Source organism: Lissotriton helveticus, chromosome 4_1, assembly GCF_964261635.1.
Source record: "Lissotriton helveticus chromosome 4_1, aLisHel1.1, whole genome shotgun sequence".
In the NCBI taxonomy this organism is placed as follows: domain Eukaryota; kingdom Metazoa; phylum Chordata; class Amphibia; order Caudata; family Salamandridae; genus Lissotriton; species Lissotriton helveticus.
Window position 1 is genome coordinate 531,230,621 of NC_136063.1, and position 22,593 is coordinate 531,253,213.

General features: G+C 41.2%; 1 protein-coding gene across 4 annotated transcripts in view; it reads right to left on the reverse strand.

The window, feature by feature from the left end:
• Positions 1 to 22,593, reverse strand: part of ZFHX4 (zinc finger homeobox 4) — a 134,267-nt gene that overhangs the window by 19,884 nt on the left and 91,790 nt on the right. For all 4 annotated transcript variants that reach the window (XM_078687123.1, XM_078687125.1, XM_078687126.1 and 1 more), the window contains 2 exons: positions 7,007 to 7,123; positions 931 to 1,070 (listed from right to left, as the gene is read on the reverse strand). In XM_078687123.1, coding sequence (XP_078543249.1) covers positions 931 to 1,070; positions 7,007 to 7,123 — 257 coding nt within the window. The remainder of the gene's footprint in view (positions 1 to 930; positions 1,071 to 7,006; positions 7,124 to 22,593) is intronic.

Consider the following 22,593-nt stretch of genomic DNA (forward strand, 5'->3'; position numbering starts at 1 on the left):
AAATGAAGCCTAGTCTTAACAAAGGAATGAGTAACATAGCCTGCTGAAGAAGTCTGCTATGGAATGCCATCATCTGAATTATTTCCAAGCACCTCAATACTGGTTGGAAAGTTGCTAGGAGGTTTTGTGATTCAAACTGCTGCATACTATGTCATCCTCTGAGTCACACAAAATACCTTTCTAAGTACCTGGCATGCTAGTGTAGGAGAAGCAGGGCTTAAGAAGGACTGAACTTTTAAAGTATTGACTCAAGATAGTAGGGTCTCAAAGACATGTAAATTCTCATGGTGGGGTATTGAGCTTCAGGCTAGTTATATGTTTATTAGCAGAGGTATCAGACACGCAGTCACTTGGGTCAGTATTGGTGAGGATCAGAACAGCACCATGAACGAGTACTTCTGGCAGCCTGCACTAGGAGCCTTCTTTCCATCTACCATTTGAGACCTGGAAGCAGAGCAGTAAAGTGGTAAGGGAGAATGGAGACTGGCTGTACCGTGCCCCTGGACATGTACTCTACTGATGGACCATTGACAGTCCGTAGTAGACTTAGAATGCACTCCTTAATAGGAATGCAAGAGTGTTTTGTCGCTCGCACTAATGGGGTGACTATCACAGCTGGATGGTCTGGAGTGGCAGGGAATACATTTCCTCTTCTGCACAATCAGTAAATAAGGCTGGAAGACACTAGATTTAATTATGTGGCGCCACAGAAAATCAGTTGATTCTTGTCCTTTAATGCTAACTTTTACAGTGTTTGGTCTCCATTGCTTTTTTTTTTATTAATTCCAATTTGGAACCTAACGATCGTGCTTCTATGATCCGGATTTGCGACAGACGCAGCAACTAAACGTACTGTGCGAAGGCATCATTCATTTATTTTTCGAATTCTAACTATAACCTATCGTGTCACATAAGGAAACATTAAAGTACCTGTTCTTGAAAATGTTTATTGTCCTCTATAGACCTAGTTCTTTTTGATGCAGGATCCTCTTCTTTAGCCAGTGCTATATGGCGCTTTCCGGCTACTGCATTTGCTTGGGCTTCTTTCTCGGACGCATGTGTTCTTGTCACTAAATAAAGAAAATTAGAATAATGTCAAAGGAGCATAAATGGCAATAGTCAAATAAAGTTCACTTTTGAAAAAGCTGGGATTCAAAGCAAATGTGATGGATTACTGTGAAAATGTACATTTTTGTCAGTCCTCAAAATGCAAAAGCAGACACTGTGACGGAGTCACACATTTTCAAAATGGATTTCTCATCTTTGTTCAGGTAAACTAAAGGTGCTTTGAAAAAGTACTCATTAGACTCCCTTTCTCTAAAGCACCGCAGGATTTCTCTGAACACAGGATTTAGCATGGGTAAACATGGTCGGCATATTAACCTACATGTTACTGTTTCCATACTCAATGGCAAAGTAAAAAACCTATGTTCTGATAAATGTTTATTGTTTGTATCTGCTATCCTGACCAAAGTGTCTTCACAGAGCTCTAGAGCTCGCTTAATACTAAACGCCTCCTAGACAAAAAAGAAAATGCAGCTGTGTCTGGTATTTTAAATGGAAGACACATATCCAACTAGAACATAAAAGCTAAATATAGGGCATGCATTAAAGCACTTTGGTTGAGAGCACCTCTTCAGTAATCAGATAATTATTAAAAATTGAAATCTCAACCTAGTAATTGCTCTGTGCACTTGATGGAGACGCTGTGTGTACAATGCTGTTTACAAATATTACCTGAACTGGCTATGAAATGTAGGGAAAGGGTCTGCATATATCAAAGGAAAGAGTCCAATTCTAATTTCCCAGCCATCGGAAAATTCTTCCCAGCATCAATTTGCAAGATAATCTCTTCTGCTAGGCTGGATATTACCGCAGCATTGGGTAGGCATGTCACATACACTGCACGACAAACACAGAACCTCATTTACCAACCATTGCAATCTCATCGCAGCGCGGCATCGCCTGACCTTTTTTCTTCTGTTTATTATGAGCATTTCTAATTTTAACTTTCAATTTTCGCCATCTTCCAGTCAATTTGCAACTAAATTATTTCCAGGATGAGGACACTATCACTGGACAACTGGGTGCAAATACATCTTGAAATGCAATGAAGCTAAGCTATTGATTGCTATCAGGCCCTCTGTAAATATACAGTGCAGCGGTAATCTGATTGGATGCTTTGCATGAAGATGTGCCCAATGGATTTTTAGCACACACAAGATTCATGTACATAAACAAATTGCACGTCATTTGAAAATATGATTTTTAATTTAAGGTAATAAGAGCGGCGTTAGAGAAACATGGTGGACGCTGAGCAGAAAACACTTTAAATCCCTCGAAATTAATAGCTTTAAGCAAAACAAACAAATTTACTGTGTTGAGAAAATAGAATGCAAATTCCAGTGTCTCCAGACTAGGAAAGGCTCGCAGTTTCAGGTGTCACTGCAGAATGTGCAGGGTTTTTCCGATCCCATGTTTTTGATCACCAATCTTCAATAAACATAATCTGGCTCTGTTGATATTTCACAATGGCATTCCTAGCAAATAATGCAGTTTATAGCTGGCTGTGCATGCCTTTGTTTGCAAACTTATTTTTCCGTGTTCTTGGAGCACAGGTATTTGCACTTGCACTGGGCGAGACCAGAGGGCATGGAACTTTCTGATTTGGCATCTACATAAGTCTAGAATCCCACAACGAAGCACGTGCCTCGTGGGTAGGAAAAATGAAGATATCACTGGAGATCACACCTATGGGGTGATTACATCACAAGATATAGATTGGAAGTTATCAGAATTAGGACATAAACTCTTCACTAATGAGAGCTGTTCTTTCCTAAGGAGTAAAAGGTTTACTCTTTCTATGATAACAGTGTGGCTGATTTAGAAAAGCATTTATGAGTAATGGAAGTAGTGCTCCTGGAGTATTCTTTTACGCATTCTTATTCATGGGCATTCTGATATGCTGAGAATGCAGGCCCTGTCCGAATCCTGCAGCTCGGTGACAAGGCCAATGTCACACCTCAGTCATGTTTAATGGAGTTCTAGAAAGAGTGCTGAATTTTATACATGCATTTTTATTCCTCAGCCATGTTTATCATTAACAACATAAGGGCAAAGGGATGCAGTGAACCTAAGGGATGACAAAGCAGTATCTTGAGTGAGCATTCGATTTCTACAAGTGTTCAACTCATAAGTAGGCAAATAAGAGCTCCCTCCCAGCCACGTGAACCCGCCTCGCACTGGAGATGTTTCAAAGAACTGAGAGTGCACTCAAAAATAAAGTGCCCCAGCGTGAATGAACACAAAAGGCTGTGTGCGCTCTACACCTATGTAGGAAGAGTGTATTAATGGTTTCATATTCTTCAAAAAAAGGAAAGAAAAGAAAAATCAAAAGCCATCTACCAAAGAAGTGTTTTCTTCAAATGCGGTGGACACAAACATAATACGTATTAGTATGTAGACATTTAATCAGAATTATTAACATAATTTAAGACATTTGGCAATTCCTATCATGTTAGTCAACTGTAAATAATTTTTCAAAATACATTTATTGGTATTCTCTCTGATTGGACTGGCACGGAAGGCTAATTTTCATTCCAATAATTAACTTTCATTTCCATCTTTTCATTGTGTTTATTAGCTCATTAAAAAAGTTCTCCCCTTAGACATGGCAGAGACAAATAGCATTTTCAATGCAAATATATTAATCTGGATAAACTCTACATTAATTCCTGCACTGCAAAGAGATGTAATTTGGATTATAATTAATCTAAAGTGGCACTACATTTAAATGACAATGTAAATGAGGCCTGGCTAGGCTTTCCTTCTCGGAATGAATATTCAGCAAATATATCTTGCATGCTGTTATGTCTTATTTTAAGAGCTAAGTCCTCCAGATATGGTAAGCAACACTGCACAACAGCTTACAAAACCATACTGTTACTAAACACGTTAATCCTTTCCTGTCGAACACATTTGGGTCTGAAGGGGTACAGCGCTCTCCTGTCTAACTTGTCAAGAATTAGATTCAAATTTTGGTTTTCTCGGATGTCTTTGGCAAGACTTGCAATACTAGATTAGGGAGACAGTCGAAATTAACATCCAATTATACAGAAGTACTTGTGCAGTCATTATGAACACTCAGTACTTCATTTTGTTAAAACCACAGCATGACTTCTAAGCACACTCACGTAAACAAGACACTGGAAAGTAAAATCAAAACTATGTCCTGTCTTGATAGTTAGGTAAATTGATACATCATGGGAGTACCCGATATTAGGTGGGCCATGTGTACAAGATAGTGAAAAAGGGACATAACTGGCGTGCCTATGTTTACATAATGTGCCAAAAGGATGTGCCAGATGTCTGGCTTAACCTAGATTAACTACTTGCCACACTTCCTTACATTGAGTACACACGAGCATCCAACATCCACAAAGGCTTTGGGCTCAGTCTCTTGCCACACGAGGTAAAAACCAAAAAACAATTCCATTTCAAAGTGCTATGGGCGCTCATTTGTAGATTGTTGGCACTCTGAAGTGAGGCGAGGGTGGACATGCCTTCATAGCCTTCTATGGCACTGATGGTTCAACCTGTGACTCTAACCATTACTAGCATCAGCATGCCACAGCTGCTTCGAGACTGATACAGAAAGGAGCCCTGTGCTCACCTTCAAGGCACAAACATGCACACAAAATGCCTTGATGACTGCTGTGTTCAAAGCAGGCACTATATAAACGGGGGTCAGAGGCCGGCGAGGGAACGCTAACAGCAAAGGCAGCCTAGGTGTCTGCTCATGTACATCCCGGTTCTTACACTCAAGGATTGAAATGGCGAGGAAGCTAATGTAAAGTTCCTCTGTGGAGAGGAGGCATACAAATATCTCTTTGATCCAACTGTGTGTCATATGCAGCACTTAAGAACATCAAAGCTACAAGTTCTCACAGACAAAACTACTCACTTTCTGCAGGGCTCTAATGCTTTCTCAGTTGTGTCTTATTCACTAGGCATTGTCATAGGTACAAAATCAGAGCACATTATATTACTGTACCCACAAAATGGAGTAGAGTGTACACTTAATCACCATCAAGAAGCACGTATGTAGCGAGGTGGGGGATCAACAGGGGGTCGGTGGACTTCAAGAACAGCCGCAGAATGTCTCCTCCTCTTATGTTAAGCTAACGGGCACTGTGGCATTGATAAAAATAGAAAAAGTCCTCAAGCTTGGCCAAAAAATCCCAGTACTCAGCTTTCTTTTGAACACGAGGACAAGGGATTGTTGTAATGTTAGCAGGTGGAGTATTCCACATTTGGCAGCAAGAACTGAAAAAGAACGGACTACAATCCGACCACATTCAAAGCGAGTCGACACAAGGAGAGATTTAGATGAGGGTGTAAGGATTGTGATGGCTGATAATAAATTAATTTGCATTATCCTCTCAACAATATCATTAGGTATTGGACCATCTCAGAAAACTAGCCTACATACAGAAGGTAATGACAGAATACTGTATTTCTGCATTACTCTAATATGACCTCTTACAGAATGAATAGAATGGACCTCTACCTAGAGACTAGCACAGGACAACTTTTAACCACAAGGCTTTCCCTTATAAATTATCAGCCCTTTCACATTTCTTCTTGTTGATGTTGGGAAATGAGTATGATATCTGTGCAGATGCTTTCTGGTGATACTTAGAAATGTGTTAGAAGATATAACGCATTTAAAAAATACACGTTGTTGTCTGTAGGTGTGGTTAGCACATTCATTTCACTGTGTTGTGAGTGTCTAGTCTTTATCCCACCGGCTTTAATTTATCAACTTTTGGGGGACGAAAAACAATAGAGGCCATGTTGGGGGTCAAATCTGCTCTTCTAGGCAAGACACAGTTTTTAGCAACACGGGCTTTACTCACTGACTATCTCATCGGCATAATATACAGCATAGGAAAATTACTGATGGGGTGGCTGCCGAGCAAAGGCTATTACACAGGTAAAATTGTATTTTTTGAGCAACTAAATGTCATGACAGTAAATACAAGGGCTTGTGCGCACTGCTGTCACTGGATCCCACCGAAAAAGATAGATGACTACCTGAAACTAATAAGCCCCAACCTGTTTCAGCACTTCTTCTGCTTCAGTGAGTCCGACATAATGCAACTAGGTATAGCGTGCAGCAAGAGTAGCCAATGTAATATTCATTGCGACCATAGATTTCCATCTCATACATACAAAGCATGGATGAAGTCACATTTTTGCCAAATCAAACAAAGAAAAAAGCCCTGGGTCTCCACACCAGATGCTGGCCCAGGGTTTGTTTGTGCATAAGTAAATGTCATGACATAGGGGTTTTGTTTTCAAAGACAGTAGCTTTCATTACTGGGCTTTGTCTATTCCAGGGGATCAAAATTACTCAACTCTTAATCCATTTTCAATGATATTTCCTCTTTCTTAGACTAAATCATCTGCAGACCTTTTTTCTCCTCTCCAGGGCTTTTTTTTTTTTACTAACCCCTCCTCCTCAGCCTCTTGAAATACCTTAAATAAAAGCTCAGGAAAAGGGCAGGTTCTTAAATAACTGCTCTTGAAGTGAAAGCAAAAAATAAAAGGGAAGCTTCAGTCTTGGGGCGTAGAGGGGATCATTTGAATGCAGCAAAGGAAAAAAAATCAAGTGGCATCTAATCCCACGCTTATGAAAAATTAATATGTCATCAGAGGAATCACAAGTCCAGCGAAGATTAATGAAAGGCGCTTAAAAAATTACAAGCACACAAACTGATTTGATTAAAAAATAATCTCACTGGTCGTCCTGTAATATTCTTCAACTTATCCGCATCTATCCTGTCAGATGGTTATGATTAAAAATAGGTCAATAGGAGGCTAGTGGTAGAAAGCACATGCAATGCGTGCATGCAGTGAGTCGTAGAAGGAATGTCCAGACGGTCTAAAATGAAAAATGATTCAATGAGCAGAGGGAAGGGAGCAGCATTTTTAATGGCCTCACCGGGGTCTTCGCTTGTCTTCTTCGCCTCACAAGCATCCTTCTCGATGGACTCCTTCTCCTCCACTGAAGCCACTGTGGTCGTTTTGGCAGCTCCCTCTGTCTCCTCACCTTGCTCCTCTGTGATTAACAGAGAAAAGAGCCACATTACTGGCTGTTTAGCATCAATTAAAAAGAGGCATAATCCTTCAGAGAGAGAGAAAAAAGTGACAACATAACAAAAGGACATGAGGGAAACACGTACACACGTGGAGGGAGAATGACACTTGAAAGAAATCGGCTCTTAATTAGAAATATTCACCATTTCTCAGACTCAGCACCAAAATTATAACCTTCAGCAGAGCAGGTGGAGTTTTCCATGACATCTCAAACACGGTTCATTTTGTGGCCTTTGTTGCGAAGTGACGTGTGTCAACAGCAAAATGGCTTTGCACAAAAAGGAATGCAGAAATATGATTTCAAGAAAAAAAATAGAAATTCTTCTGGGTGGGGGCGTAGAGCGGGTTTTGGGGGGAGAGAGTTATGCCAGTGTTTTAGGTATCATCTCTTGGCAATGTTGAAACATTTGGACTGGGTTGGGAAGGGGGAGCTCTGATGTGTGTTAGACCCAATGAAGTTGCACCTCACACACTTCCCTGGTGTTCGCACCAGCCAGATTACATGGAACTGTTCACAGTAACTCAACCCTATTTAATTATTCAACAGATTTTAGCTATGACTGCTGCTGGATTAATCTGTTTATGCAGTTAGCTTCAGTGCCGGAGCTGTGTGCCACTAATCCGTGAAAGGCCCACTGTTCCTTTTCATCCTCTCATCATTTGTCTCTCACTGTGCTGATGTCACTTTTTAATGATTTTTTTGCAATTGGAGTAATTCAAGATAACCAGACTTGCAATTTCCCACCACACTTGCGCTCCACATTTCTTATCATGCCATGGCAGCTGAAAACCTATATAAAGAGAGGAACATGATGGGTAACCACGTAATTTGGTGAGATATTGCCATTGAAGGGTTCTCGTGACATCATAAACCACGACACCAAAGGCCGAAAGGTTTGTAAATGTCACCAGGACCCCGAGATGGCAACATTGTACCATATTACAGGTATTTTTTTATATATATGACAAGATGCTTTGTGTAGTTAGCTTGAAAAATCTGCTTTCTTAACAGCACAGCTAACAATGGGCACTAACTGGAATTAGAATGTCTAGGATTTGTTTACCTTTCATAAATAAATTCTTGATAAAACAATGGACGATGGAAAGTGGGTTTATGACACTATGGCTACAGTGTTTACCGCATAATTATGGATTTAGTGCATCTGACAGATAATTTGAACATTTTCACAGATAATGTTTACAATAAACAAAGATGAAAATAATACTGCCAGAAAAGGGAACAGTGAATTATTCTTCATATTTCATGGTTCCCTGTGACATTTGGGTTTTTATACCACCTTATCTTCTGCAATGAAGCCACCCAAACATGAGATGTATATGCCAAGGCATTGACATTAAACATGCCCCATAAATAAATACATTATTAGGTGCAACTGTACAAATAAACACACATTCACACATTTAATACAGCTAAATCCGCATGAGAGAAACACTTTTTTTCTGCCTCACAGACTGCATGTAACAATTAATTTACACATTAATAGTCTAATAGTCAATAGGTCTCTTCACTATGACTTTACATTGCTGCACAAATGTAATTCCTTGCATACTGGCTTCGTAAGAAAGCATTTTGTTAGAACAAACCTGCCTGAGCAAATGCCATGGTATATACCATACACACACACACATTTTTTATATATATATATATATATATATATATATATATATACATGGAGAGAGAGTGAGAGAGAGAGAGAGAGAGAGATATGCTATTTACGAACACACATATAAGCCTTACACATATGGTGAACTGGACGCGATTTGTCAAATGTTTATAAAGTTCTAGCAGCTCAAAAACAGTATCCTACAGAAGACCCAACTACACCATAATTGACAGAGTCACAATAGTACATACTGTAATATAATAACAGACAGTTAGATGGGGAGACAGGAATAGACAACGAGGTAATTAGATGAGGAGAAAGAGAAATAAAGACCGTCAGATGGACTGATAAACCTACAGATCAAGTATCCCTTACAAATATTGCAAGTAACGCCGCAATGACATTTAAAAAAATCAAAATTCTCCGTCATAAAATAATTTCGGAATTAACTCTAGCAATGCACACACAAATTCGCAGATGCTCATTTGCGTATGGTCTTTATTTCACCTTCCATAAACAGCATTTTAAGCGGGGCATGTGATACAATTAACCCTTCAGGCGCCGCGCTGAAGGCGGCTCCTGTGCCGACATTTTAAGTGTCAGGCATTAACTGAAAATTACACATGGCATAAAAATTTCATCGTGAACGCTACAGTGATTGAAAGGGGGAGCGGTGGCACTCGCCTGCTCCCCATGTTTTATTAATAACATTCTGACAGCAGACTGAAATATCCTCTGTCACATACAGCAGCTGAGCTCAAAAAAATTGATCTTGGTGGCTTCATTGCTAGGCAGGCATTGGAAGGGTGCTCTAAGAAGATACCGCCAAAAAAGAGGCACGACGTTCAATGCGTGCCTCAAAAAGTTGGAATGAGGGGTCCTCTGTGTCGAGAAGTGAGTCCACCTTGGAGCTGCCTTTGAAATGCATGTGATTAGGAAACTAATTTGGATAACAGCAGGAAACTGGCATTTTCCACAGAAAGTGAGTGGAAAAAATATAACCTCCAATGGGAGCTGTTTAGATAGCCAGGCACATTTTAGAAGGGGTGTAGCTGACAATATGTCCAAAAAAGCAAGCTGTGCGCGCGCGAGTGTGTGTTTGTAGTAGTTGCGCATCTATAGTCAAGTATGAGAAGTAAGTTCCTGGAGATAGGGCTCTTTTTTACCTGGTATTTATTTGGCTACATAAATGCCCGATGATAATATGATAATGCACATAAACAATGAAGTTCAGTGTTTAACGTGTGAGCTGACTGTGTAGATTTATTTATTCTCCATTGTTCTGATGTACACTTGCAGCAGTGGTATTAATGCTCTTTATATTGCAATAAGGAATATAACAGGCCCATATCCTACATATCCGAATGTCCAATTATGGATGCCAATTAGTCATCTAAATCAACAATGTTTCTTCTGCGGGTCAAATGTAGGCTCGTGGGATTAAAATGTGTGCACCTAAATATGCATGCGCAGGTCACAGTCTGCGTGACGCACGCCCACTGCACCCTTTTTCATGGGGTGCTTGGCTCCGTGCTCTAACTGAAATCTACTACATGAATAGGAAGGGCGCACTGTTTACATATGTCCGGGCCTATAAGAGAAGGGCTCGGGTCGCCCCAGCCCTGCTTCAAGGGCACATTATGCACGTGTGCGTTCGGAAGCAGGCTTGGGGGTTGAGGGGTGGGGGGCACGCTCCGGCTCGCTGGGGGCCTGTATTTCACCGAGTGCTGCCTGCTAATCAAAGCCCGCGCGCTCCCCGTCGCAGCGGGGAGGGCCGCCGGGGGCGCGCGGCTCGGGCCTGTGATCCCGGCTGCAGAGGGCCGTGCTTCACGCCGCGTGCGCGCCCGGGAGGCTCGCGGCCGGTGTCGCGCCCCGCGGCCCCGCACAGCCTGTGGCGAGGTCCCTTTGTCACACGCGCGGAAGCGCAGGCTTCCTTTCTCTTCCCAGATTTACTGACCCCATTCCCCCAGGGCTGCGAAATGAAGTGTCAAAGTGCTACCGACTGCCCTTATCTTGAGGGGACATAAAAACCGTGGGGGCCTGGAGGGCGCGCCTTGATAAAACGCTGCGTGTCAGGGAGCTGGAGGGGGGGAGGCCGAGGCACCGAAAGGGAAGCGATCATCTGGGTCTCATCAGACGGTTGTTGCAGGGTGCTCTTCCGTGCGTTTTTCGCCTGGTATGTGTTTTAAGTGTGAGAGAAATTCCCAGACATGCTCTCCTATACATCATCGTGGTGTCTGACCCCGGCCTGACCCTGGCAACGGTTTGAGAAATCTGAATGCGAACAAAGGCTCTGTGTCAGCAGCAGGGAGAGATTGCGGGATAGTCGTTCCCCCATCAACTTTAATCGCAAACAGCAGTTTTGAGGCCGTAACTTTGCAGGGTTCCACCGGGCCGAAAACATGCAACCTCTGTAGGTGAAAACGCCCCTCCCGCGGCCTGCGATTTCCCTCAGCCCTCCGGTGCTCCCTTTGATGTATCCAGGCAATTAGCTCTAATGCCCACGAGCTGCAGGCCTGCTTTATGGCTTGGAAGGTGAGAGCTGTTTATTACAGGTGGGCTCCTGGGAACCGTAAGGCATTCTGCAATTTTAATTATGAAAAAAGCTAATCTAAAACATAACTATTATGCATGGCAAAACAATTACTATCATTATTATGCACAGTGCAAACTACCAGACTCATCCTCCCTTGGCACCCATTAAAAAAAAAAAAAAACACTTGGCTTGGCAAACGTGTTGATGGGGGCTCGTGCATTACTACCAACAGCGCACCCCAGCAGTGCCAGAGGCAACTACCACAGGGTCATGCCATGGTTTACAGACGCCCAACCGGGGCACATCACATGGCCCTTTTATCGTTTCCAAAGCCGCCCCGTGCTCGAGTTTTGGTTGTACACTTTTAAAACTCGTAAATATTTTATAAATGACAACAGAACATATGATTCACATGCACTTAAATGGGTTTTCACGAGTGATTGTTTTGCAACAGCATTTTGTTCGCACCTGGTTTTATTTAATGTAAAACTCCAACAGTCTTTGAAGTAGGGCCGCTCTCCCCGGGGTTTAACGCTTATCAACTTTCCCCCACAAACTCTTTTTTTCAGAAACGTCTGCTAGTGGTTACTGCGGTCCACTTTCTATGGAACTTATTTTTTCCATTAATGAGCACCGATGGTGGTGCTTCTGTGCTGGGACAACTGGACTATATTTTTATGCTGTGCTCAGTTTCAAAATAACATATTTCCTTTAAAAATGAAAAAAGAACCACTGTCTCTTCCCTCAAGGCCTTTGCTTTCAGTGTTTTTATCATTGTGCCCCCAAAAAGGAGGGCACGGCATGTGGCATTTAAGTCAAATATACATCATTTAAACAATGAAAATACTAAATCGCAGAGCGCGCACAAATTACATACTATGTTAAATGCTACAAATACACTCTGTGTATGTTCTTGTCTGTGTGTCCTTCCTTACATGCTCTATTTGTAAAGTTATCATTCTTCATTTTTGTCTCATGTGCTAACAAATTTGTGCGCCTTTGGTTCTTGACACTGTGTTCAACATAGCGGCCGCCCTCTCGTTGTGTTCAAGAATGTGCACAAACTCTGTCCTTGACTCTCTAGATGATGGGCAGGAAGAACAGATTTCTTTTTTTTTCAACAGAACAAACTGTGAAGAACTCCAAGAGAAACAATGTTGAAAGTGTGCTGAAGGCTGTAGGCCCCCATCCCTCATGCCTTGGGATGTGTGCAAAACTAAACTCCACAGTCCTGTACATGGCTGAATTTTTTAAGAGAAGAGAAATGACACAATTCTCAGTGTTAGAATATCATCTGACACCACACTGCACAATATAATGTACCTCCACTCTCAGACTCATCCCAAACTTCATTCTATTACTATGATTTTCAAAATACCACTTTCTACACTCTTCCCTCCTCTGTTCCTCCTTGGATCACCCCAAACCTCATTTTTATACGATGATCTCCCAAACAACCCTTCTAAATTCTTCCCTCACCTATTACTCCTTTGACTAATCCCAGAACTCATTTTCCTACTATGATCACCCTAATCCATTTCTAGACATGTTTCCATCCTCCATCTCTCCTTACACTCATCCTAAATCTCATCTACCTACTATGATCTCCCACTAAACACTTTCTAGACCCTTCCCTCTTCTATCCCCCCATTATCCTCTTCAATCAATAAACAGATTCACATGTTCACTGGTAAAACTCACTAAAATGTCACTATACTAATCCACCACTAATCCTTTTTGGGTTCCAGAGTAGCATGCTACTCACCGAAAAGCGCTTCAACACCTCGTCAGGGGTAGTAAGGACTATATACATACAATTACAATACAATGCAATATGCTTTAAATGTGCACGGATCACAGAAAAAGGTATGAGTACTAACCAGAAAACTGCAGCAATGTTAGATTTAGAAAAACTACATGAGGTTCAGGTACACACAAGTTCAATCAGCTTGCAGGCATGATTTAACACGTACGAGAAAACGGGCTAGTGTAAACATTTACCGACAAATAAGTATGAAAGGATGAAACTAGGACACATTGTGTACCAAGGGGGCTAGGCAAAACCTATGTTTGCCATTGGTGGCCACTGCAGATGCCTCTCTGACATTGACGCTGTGAAAGAAAGTAGATATGAGAATCACGGCACAACATCCTCATGCCCGTTATCATTTGCAGCCCTGCTGGGCGGTGGAAGGGAGCACTACCATTGAACACAATCCTCTGCAAACGTCTTAATATGATGGTAGACACAAACACATCACAGAAAGGGATTGACTTTCAAAAAGTCTATTCACAGAAATAATTTTTTACTTTGGTTGGTGTCAAAAGATACAAGGAGAAGAGGTGGAGCACTTTATTTTATTGCACACAGGTGGAGCCCAACATCAACTCCCAATAGGAGCTGAAATATCATCCAAGCAACAGACTATCTCTGTGACTGCTCTAGACTTCCAACATGTAACCACAAAATATCTCTGATCCTCTGACTAATCACCAGCACCGCACAAAGTAACATGAGAATACAATGTGACTGCAAGTACTCTAAGCATTATCAAATTTACCTGAAGACAACCAATGTCACAAAACTCCACAGCCGAGTCAGATATAGTATCCCAATTACTTTGAAGAACATTGTTTACAAGGAAAGAGGGCAAATGTTGAATGTCACTGGTTGCCATCTTTACTAGATGTGGGTACAATTATGAAGGTCTGTGGTGTTCTGAAAGAGTCGTCGGTTTAGCACATAAAGTTAATAGCTGGCCATGCACATTTAGACCTAACCGCTGACGGTTATAAAAACCAGCACAGTGAATCCTGGCCATGACTGCAATCATATCTTCGTCAGAGTACACCACATATTTCTTCAGTTGTGAGCTTATCACATTATATCTCAGCTGTTTTTATTCTTTCTAAAGTTACTACTGCATTATGGGCTTTCCTTTTTTTCCACAATAGCTTTGAAATATTAGCCAGCACCGTTCCTGCTTATCTACAAGTAAAAAATATGTAAGGATGGGAACCTCTGTTACTTGTTCAAAATATTTCTCGCTTTTATTTTTATTTAAGCAATTTTACAAGCATTTCGATTCTAACCAGATGTACATCCTTAGACATGCCTACAACGCACCAGCGATCGAGAACTGAGCAAGGCCCAATGTTAGTACAGCCTGAAAGGTAACACTGCTACCAGGAATTCATTTAAGAATGAAATATTATTGTTTGCTTTACTTTAACATCTAGATTTCTGTCATCGTGGCTAAGCTGCTATGATAATATTTTCCCAAATCAAAGTTAAAATTTATTATTAAGCCTTTCAAATGTATGTTCTGTATACTTAATACAAATTAAAAAAAGGTGTCAGTGCCGGATTAATGGGCACAGTAATGTCACAAAGGGGCTTAGAAAAGTGAGTATATTTTTAGAACAAAGTCTCCTGCAGGATCCTCAATTTTTATTATTAAAATGCAAGTAGGTCCATCCACAAGGCCCTGTCATTGCCACTGTTAAGGGCGGTTGGACAATGGACTAGTATGAGTTGGTGCATTTCTGTTGGTCACATGGCACAAAGGAGGAAGGCTTTTGAGCTCTACCATTACTTGAAAATTTGAGCACCAAAAATTGAGTTCATTAATGTTCCCATAATTGTCTGAATAGCTTATTGTTCGACGAATCTCCCTGTATTTGCACTCTCTGTAGGAGTATTGGTTGATACAAAATCCAAGAACTTCAATACTCAATAACTTAAAAAAATATCACACCAAATGTATTTTCTTGCAAGGTAAGCAGTGTTTATTTCAAACACCCACACTGGTATGCATGGGCCATTCTTTATGAGTACTGCAAGTCCACGTGTACTGCGGATCACAAGGCCAGACTTCTCTTTCATACACACAGAGAATTTGCTTAGCATCCTGAAATGTTGCTGATACTCTTTTTTTTAGCAGTATAACAGCATTTTCTTTAGGCATTTTGTAGCCCTCCCAGGGGCTAAAATGGTATTTGTCACAAAGTACAATACTCTGTTACTGAAAGTAGACATTTTACATTTGGTATTAAACAAAAAATATAAAAACAGCCGAAAACCAGTATGGATTATTTTTGAGATCACAGGCCACCTGCAACCTGTGTAGGACTCTGTGACAACTCAGAAGTATGTCATCGCTTCCTGTGCCTTACTTTTTCATGATACCCCAGTACTGGACTCCAAGCCTATTCACTATTCTAATGCCCTGTTCAACCCCCACCCCTCCCCCTATTGTCAGACAGTTCATCTCACTGAAATATATAGATTTTGTACTTAATAGCTCTGGACGCGAAGCGCTGATTAGGGACTTTTACATTCACTGGACAAGCTAGGTCTCTTAATAGGCTCTCTTCCTCCTTGTTTCCGAGTCACAGTCCTATGACCAAAATAGTCAACAAGGAGGAGGCAACACATGCTAACAACATGTATATATGTGCACTTATGCAACGACCAGGCTTTGAACAGGACTGATTTTTTCTGTCTGTAATCAACATTTGTATTCCCATTTAAGCTATGTCTGCCCAAACGCTTACCATCAGACCCTGCTCTTCTGGGTTATGGTGTTGCAGAGAATCATATATCTTTGCTGTTCTTTGGGTTCCTTCCCTGTCCCTGACCTTGGGTTGTGAATTGTTGTTATTCTGTTCCTCCTATGACATTGCCTTTCTGTTGTTGCATTTTCTGCAAAAAAAACGTTGTTCAGAAATACTAACGCTACATATGTATCTGAATGCTTCCTGGAACAGAGCTGGTGTCCTCCAGCACCAAAAGCGCACTGTTCTATCATTTCCTGTATCCTTCCCAGTGTTTTTCAGTCAAACGATTTCTGACACATTTCATGACACAAAAGAAAAATCACGCACGACAAACCTCAGACATGAAAAATGAAGCGCTGGCCATTCTTCCGTGACAGGGGTCAGAGATGCATTGTATGTCAAAGCAGACAATGGAGAAGGCGCTGCCTCCGACAGCAGGCTGAGCGCCTCCCCAACCGCAGGAGAAAATGCTTGCTACTTTTGTGACTTCGACCATTCTCTGCAACCCTCAGGCTGCAAGTTACTCTTAGGTTCTCTTGTAGGTACTTTAACATATAGTGGGGCTTCTTATGTGGCCACCTGCATCCATCAGTACTAACCAAGCTATAACAATGCTCGCAAGACAGAGCTCTCCAACTACAACCCACCTTTCACTGGGGAGGCTACCAATGTGCCAAAAAAAGGCCTGTCTGTCCTACCACTATCATCCTGTTCATATACTCCTCACACCCAAATGCAGAGTCAAGACTTATGCATGAGCGGGAAACAAGTGCAATGTTTAGAACTAAGACTTTGGTAGGACGAAAACTCTCAGTCAAGCTATTTTCTGCACAATCTGCTGATGTTGCCGTGCAGTGCTGCGGCCTTTCGGACAGCAGATTGCGGTACCAGACAAAGGGGCCTCTCACATAATCCTGCTACAGTATATGTAAAAAGGTGGCACTTGGTGGACGGAAAGGGCTCCACGTTTACCACAAATTCTGTATATACTTCCATAGTGGTTTTTGTTCTAGGAATGGTGTTGTGTCAACATTCATAAACAAGTTTTCCTGGCCATGAACATTGGCCACTCCGGCTTATCTTATTGCAAAATAACATAATGAATCCAGCATTCCAAATGTATTTGCTGCAAGCGGACAAGGTATCATAAGTAGGTATGCCTGCTGGATTGTGACCTCCCCCCACATGACCTGTTCATACATCCTAGCTGGACCATACTGCTGGTGAGTGCTCCCCCTGGCTGTCCCCCCTTCACATGCAACATGAATCCCCACACACGTTGTCCAGACTCCTGAGCTTGTTTGCTTTGATATTACGCTCTGACTGTTGCTTCTGTGTTTATTAATGGCATTTTCACCATGGGCACATTGGTGCCGTAAGCTGCATTGTTCTGCAAGGAGATATTGCGTGCACCACATGATCCTGCAATATTAGGACTGAATCTATATCTGAAGCAGTTGTTTAACTCTATGCAAAACAACGAATAAACACATTAAAAAAAATCAGTAGGGAAGCCTCCTGAAAAATATTCAGGTTCAATAGAATTCTAAAACTGCTGACCCTACTTCCTTGTATATATTTTGATAGGTGGTTGGAAAAAATGTCAACTGTATGACACATTCCGATCTTATTTTTTTTGCAAACTTGGAAGATGCTTTCTGTCTTTCACTGTGCACAAAATACACAATTTTCAACAGTTATGACATCTTGAAGATCCCTGGGAGTAGATAATGTGTGTACTGGATATATATTCAGGCATAAATTAGAACCTGTCCAAGAATTAAAATGGATTAGTTTGTTCCCTTTATTGCTTTACATCAAGTAAACAAAGAACAAATCGGGCAAAAGAAGGCTGCATCTCATTTGAAACAGTATACGCTGGAAGCACTGCAAAAAACGCAGGGCCTGCTATTAAGGAAACCAAACGTGCAGTGCGATTTCTGATAGGGGAATTATGTTTGATGCATCTGCCTCTCACTGAACTGTCGTGACAGCATTTGAGCCCTTTAAAAAGAAATAGGAAAAAATATAAGCCTAACAATGTGTGGTTGTCAGCAAATACATCTCCAAGACCTAGGAGGTTCTGCGGGAAACAGTCCGTGTGGAATGCAACCGAATAATGAAAAGGAAAAAAAAAGCACAGCATATTTTCTATCCCTTTGATTGTGAATAATATTTCAGACAGAAAAACACATTAGCACAGCTATGGCAGGACTATAATGCATCTGTTCCTCCTGACCCGCACTTTGAGAATAAACACGAAACGCCGGAGATTTTTACCTTGCCAGTTTAATGAAATCTCGAGTGAATATTACCTCGCCAGCTTAATGAAATCAAGAAGCTTGGCCATGGATGGCCATTTCAGACCTGTGAATTCTGCCAGAATGCGCTTGTTTGTCCACAGCTCTACCTAAATTGTAGACAAATGTATTTGCGCTCTCACTAACCATTCAACAAAACATTCCACTAGGTTTTTATTTTTCACTTCACCTGGGCTTATGTTGCTTTGAAGAATACAGAAAATTGCAGAATGGCCAATAAGGTGAAAGGCAGCCTTTTGTCAGGGCACCAGATGAAGCTGGAGCTCTGCGGTGCATAACAGAGCTAATTACAAGTTCGAGAAGTTTTTGTGGGTGAGCTTCACCTCAGGTATCGCACACACATTCCAAGGCCGTGTGTCATGCACTGAAACATCTGCAACAGGATCTAGCATTCTTCACCCATGAGATAAGCAAAATAACACGCCTTTAATTAAAAGACATTTTCTGTAAGTGTAGTCCCTGTAAAATGTACTGCTTCCCAGGCCCAGTGCTGTTTCTTGACTGTATACCACTGTGTCATCTGCCTTCTCAAAAGTAAACATTCAAGCTTGCTGAGGGAGTGAGAAAAATGTATCTTTTATGGGGTAGGAACTAGTAGCAGTAATTCAATTTCCTTATCCTTAGAGGGAAACAACCTAGCCTATCTCTACAACAAAGAGATGTGAAAAGCCATGTGTGCCAAATATTTCCAAGTGCACAAAGGACAGAATTCGACTAGTAGCAGGGCCTGGAGCCACAGACTGGCAAGGCAGCAAATAATGCATTAATTTAAATATTGTCACAGTGATTCACCACTGCTCTTTGTGAGCAATGCTGCTGGCTTTAACAACACTCATGACATTTTTTGGTCCAGGCATGGAATGAATTTCCCTCTATGTAAAAAATATTTCAGAAAAAAAATCTATTTGAATTAAGAATGCTGCATCTTACAGCTGTTTTGTAAGTATTTTTGGTTGTGGTTTGTTCTTAGACCGAGTGGTTTTCATCTGCTTCGTCCATCCACAAGCCCTTAAAATAGCGCTTCAGAAAAATGCAATTTAATCAGAATGAGGATCTAAATTGTAAGTTTATACAAACCAGTCTAAGTTTAGGCCAGGGTTTGTGCTGCCAAACCACTTCTGGCCTTTCAGGCACGTCTATGACAGCAGGCCTACATTTCATTATTTATGCAGAGCAAGCCAAACCAAAGACCTGGGTGGGTCACCAAGAATGAGGTAGGTTGTTTTTTCCATCCACAGGACCCCCATTAACATTAAAACTAACGCGCAGCTTACGAAGGACTGACTCCAAGAAGAACTACCGCAACAGCACAAATATTAAAGTAAAACGACAGAAGAGAAGCTACAAGAGAACTGGAAAGAAGGAGCTTGGCAGTAATGAGGGCGAACATGTGTCTGTTGGTCTGTCGTTTCCTGCCATCTGTGCTCATGGTGCACTGTCCCTTTACCGCTTCATGTGTGCATCAGTCCAGAGCTCAGTAGGCTGCCTCGTGCTGCTCTAGGTTTGAATGAGTGTTCTGGGCATCGCCTTGACAAATGTGGGAACGACCACAGCTGCGAAGAAGGGGCTTTAGGTTGCAGGCCCTTGGTCAATTCAAAGGTTACATTAAATGTAAATTATTAGACAGTTACTTAGATATAAACCCTTCTGCACCAGGTGAAAGGCAAAGCAAGGCCTGCACTGACTCACAGAAGACATGCTGACAGATAGGTTTCTAAGCTAATACTGGCAATTAAAATCTCCCACATTTTAAAAGAGGAAATGCATGGATGTAATAAAAGTATGCACAATTTCTTTAGAGCCTTCGAGTTTTAGAAGATGTTTTCTTTCTCATTCAAATGAATAAGTGTTGTGCTATTTTTTTTTAGATCGACCGGCAGAAAAGGTTCTCAGTTACAAATGTTCCATCACAAAACGTTTTTAAATGCACTCTGACACCGTTTCGTTTTCAGTAATCATTCAATATTTATTTATAGCTGGTCTATGTCTTTTATGATAGGATGCCAGCTTCATCTGGAGGCATCGAGGGGTACAGAATGTCGACCTCAGAATCCAGTTTTCCTATTCCAGGCGAGGCTTCACACATGTGACCCTAGAAGGGCGTTGGAGGCCAGGGTTAATGACCTTGCCGAATGCTTTGATAAAAATTCATTTGATTCCATTACAGGCTGAGGAGACCCGAATCACTTCAGCTGGGCTCAGTCAATGAGAGGACCCATTGGGGTAACCATCTTTAGCTTAATTTCACTGGCCACCTCTAGTAAACAAACCAGCTCTAGCAGCCACATTTAAGCCCTTCCTTCAAAACATGTTCTTCAAAGGCATGACTAGCATCACCCTGCCATTTACTTTTTGACTTAGCGTTCTAACACAAAAAAACGTATTGAAGTAGGTCACAAAATGCTACTTTATAACCACAGTAACAAAGCACACAAGAGAGCAGATTCAAGAACAAGTACATACATTTTCTGATATTAGCAAACAAAAGGCTATTTACATCAGGATGGCACTGAGAGTTTAGCACAAGTCACAATAATGGCATTTTACAATTTCTGATCCAGTTACTGCGCCTAAGAACAGCACTGACAGTAGGTTAGTTCTCATTCCTACTCAGGAGGTCAGAAACACCCCTTAAGAGCCCCCAAGAAAAGTAATTATTGAATTAGGAAGGCGCAATCAGAGGACTTATACCCATAGATGCCATTATCAGTGCCACAGAGTAGATGGTGAATTATCCAACTTTCAGAGCACTGGTCTGAATATACAGGGCTTTTAATAAGCCAATTAAAATAGAACTTGCGTAACTAGCCAAGCAAAGTAGAGGTTGATTTGTGAGAGGGTCAAATTGGCAAGCAAGACATGCTATCATGACAGAACTGTGGATTTGGAAAAAATAAATGCTCTATTTACCCTCAGAGAGAAATCAGCTCTAGGCTGTCTTCATTCCCGAAAATAGCCTTTAGTTGGAGAAACTACGATCCTAGAATATATTTGTAAATGATGAGGCACAAGGCAACCGACTAGGCTACTAAACTATGATATTTGCTATCTGAGAAACCACCACTTTAATTGGTGCTGGAAATCATGCAATCACCTGTTTGGCAAACGATTGTTGGTTTAGGCTGAGAGAGAAAACATTAGCACTTAATTTCAGGAGTTGCTGGACTGGGACCCAGTCACCATTGTCATCTGGAAATTCATACCGGAAATTCAACTTATACCATGTTTATATGGTGAATAATAAAGCTTACTTTATGAATGGTCTGCACAGAATAGGGATACAAATGTGTCTCTTTACCTGGGCCCTAAGGATGGTTTAAAGTCAAACACTTCAATGCTGCTCATGGCTTTAGTGCTATACAAATGCAAAACAGAAATAGTCTGAATTGGATGGCATGCACTTATCCAGTTTGGATGAATTGAATTCCAAGGCGTCCCGCTCACGTCCCCCCCCACACACAAAATACAAGACCACAGAGGCATAAAAGGGTTTGCTGGCTCAGAGACACGTGGGGCAAACAAGAGCTTTTATACATTTGTGATCAATATGCACAAGTTGATGAACAACTTCGTTGCACATGCTAGTTGGGGGTAATATTGACAATTTAAATTTAAATAGATTGTTGATTTTTGAAACATTTTAGCATGCTGCCCAAGTGGTGAGAAATGGGGGACAGGAATTATGTTTAAACTCGAGACTCAGTAAAGGGCACAGGGGGTTCCTGGCACGAAAGGAGTGTGAGTACTAATAACGAAATGCCACAAAGCAACTTTAATTATGGGATTTGTCTTCTGGCTTGTCATTTCAAAAGAAAATATAATTATGTGATATTTTTACTTTTCACTGAAATGTCTGTCAGCATAATTACAGACTTAAGCTTTGCTTTGCTCCATACTTAGATGACATCACTAAAACAAAAAAAAATAAGCTTTGCTATGGCTGATGCTTTTATTCACGTTGTCATACCTATGAACAATTATTTTGTCTTTACAGGCACTTGATTTCCTCAAGAAGAGCAAGACAGACATCAAGAGTTGCAACACAAACCATGCAATTTTTAACAAAATTTGAAGGCTCTTTTTCACAACTGTGTTATGCATTTACATAAATGTGCTTCGTGATTGAAAAAGCAATTATCATTCTCAAAAATGTTATTTTGTTTCAATGTTGGTTGCTTCTATTAAACAACAGAACAGCCAAATGTCTGGGCAGCCACCACAGTGGTCTGGAGCGAGGCAGGAGCAGCAGCCATGTTACAAGCAGGCTGCTATTTCGCAGGCATGGTGAAAGCTGCATGTAGCTGGACTGGCTTTATTGGGTTAATCAAGATGAATCTCGTGAAATGAAATTTGTATCCTTTTAACTCGACTGCCCTCTTTGTCAAATTGA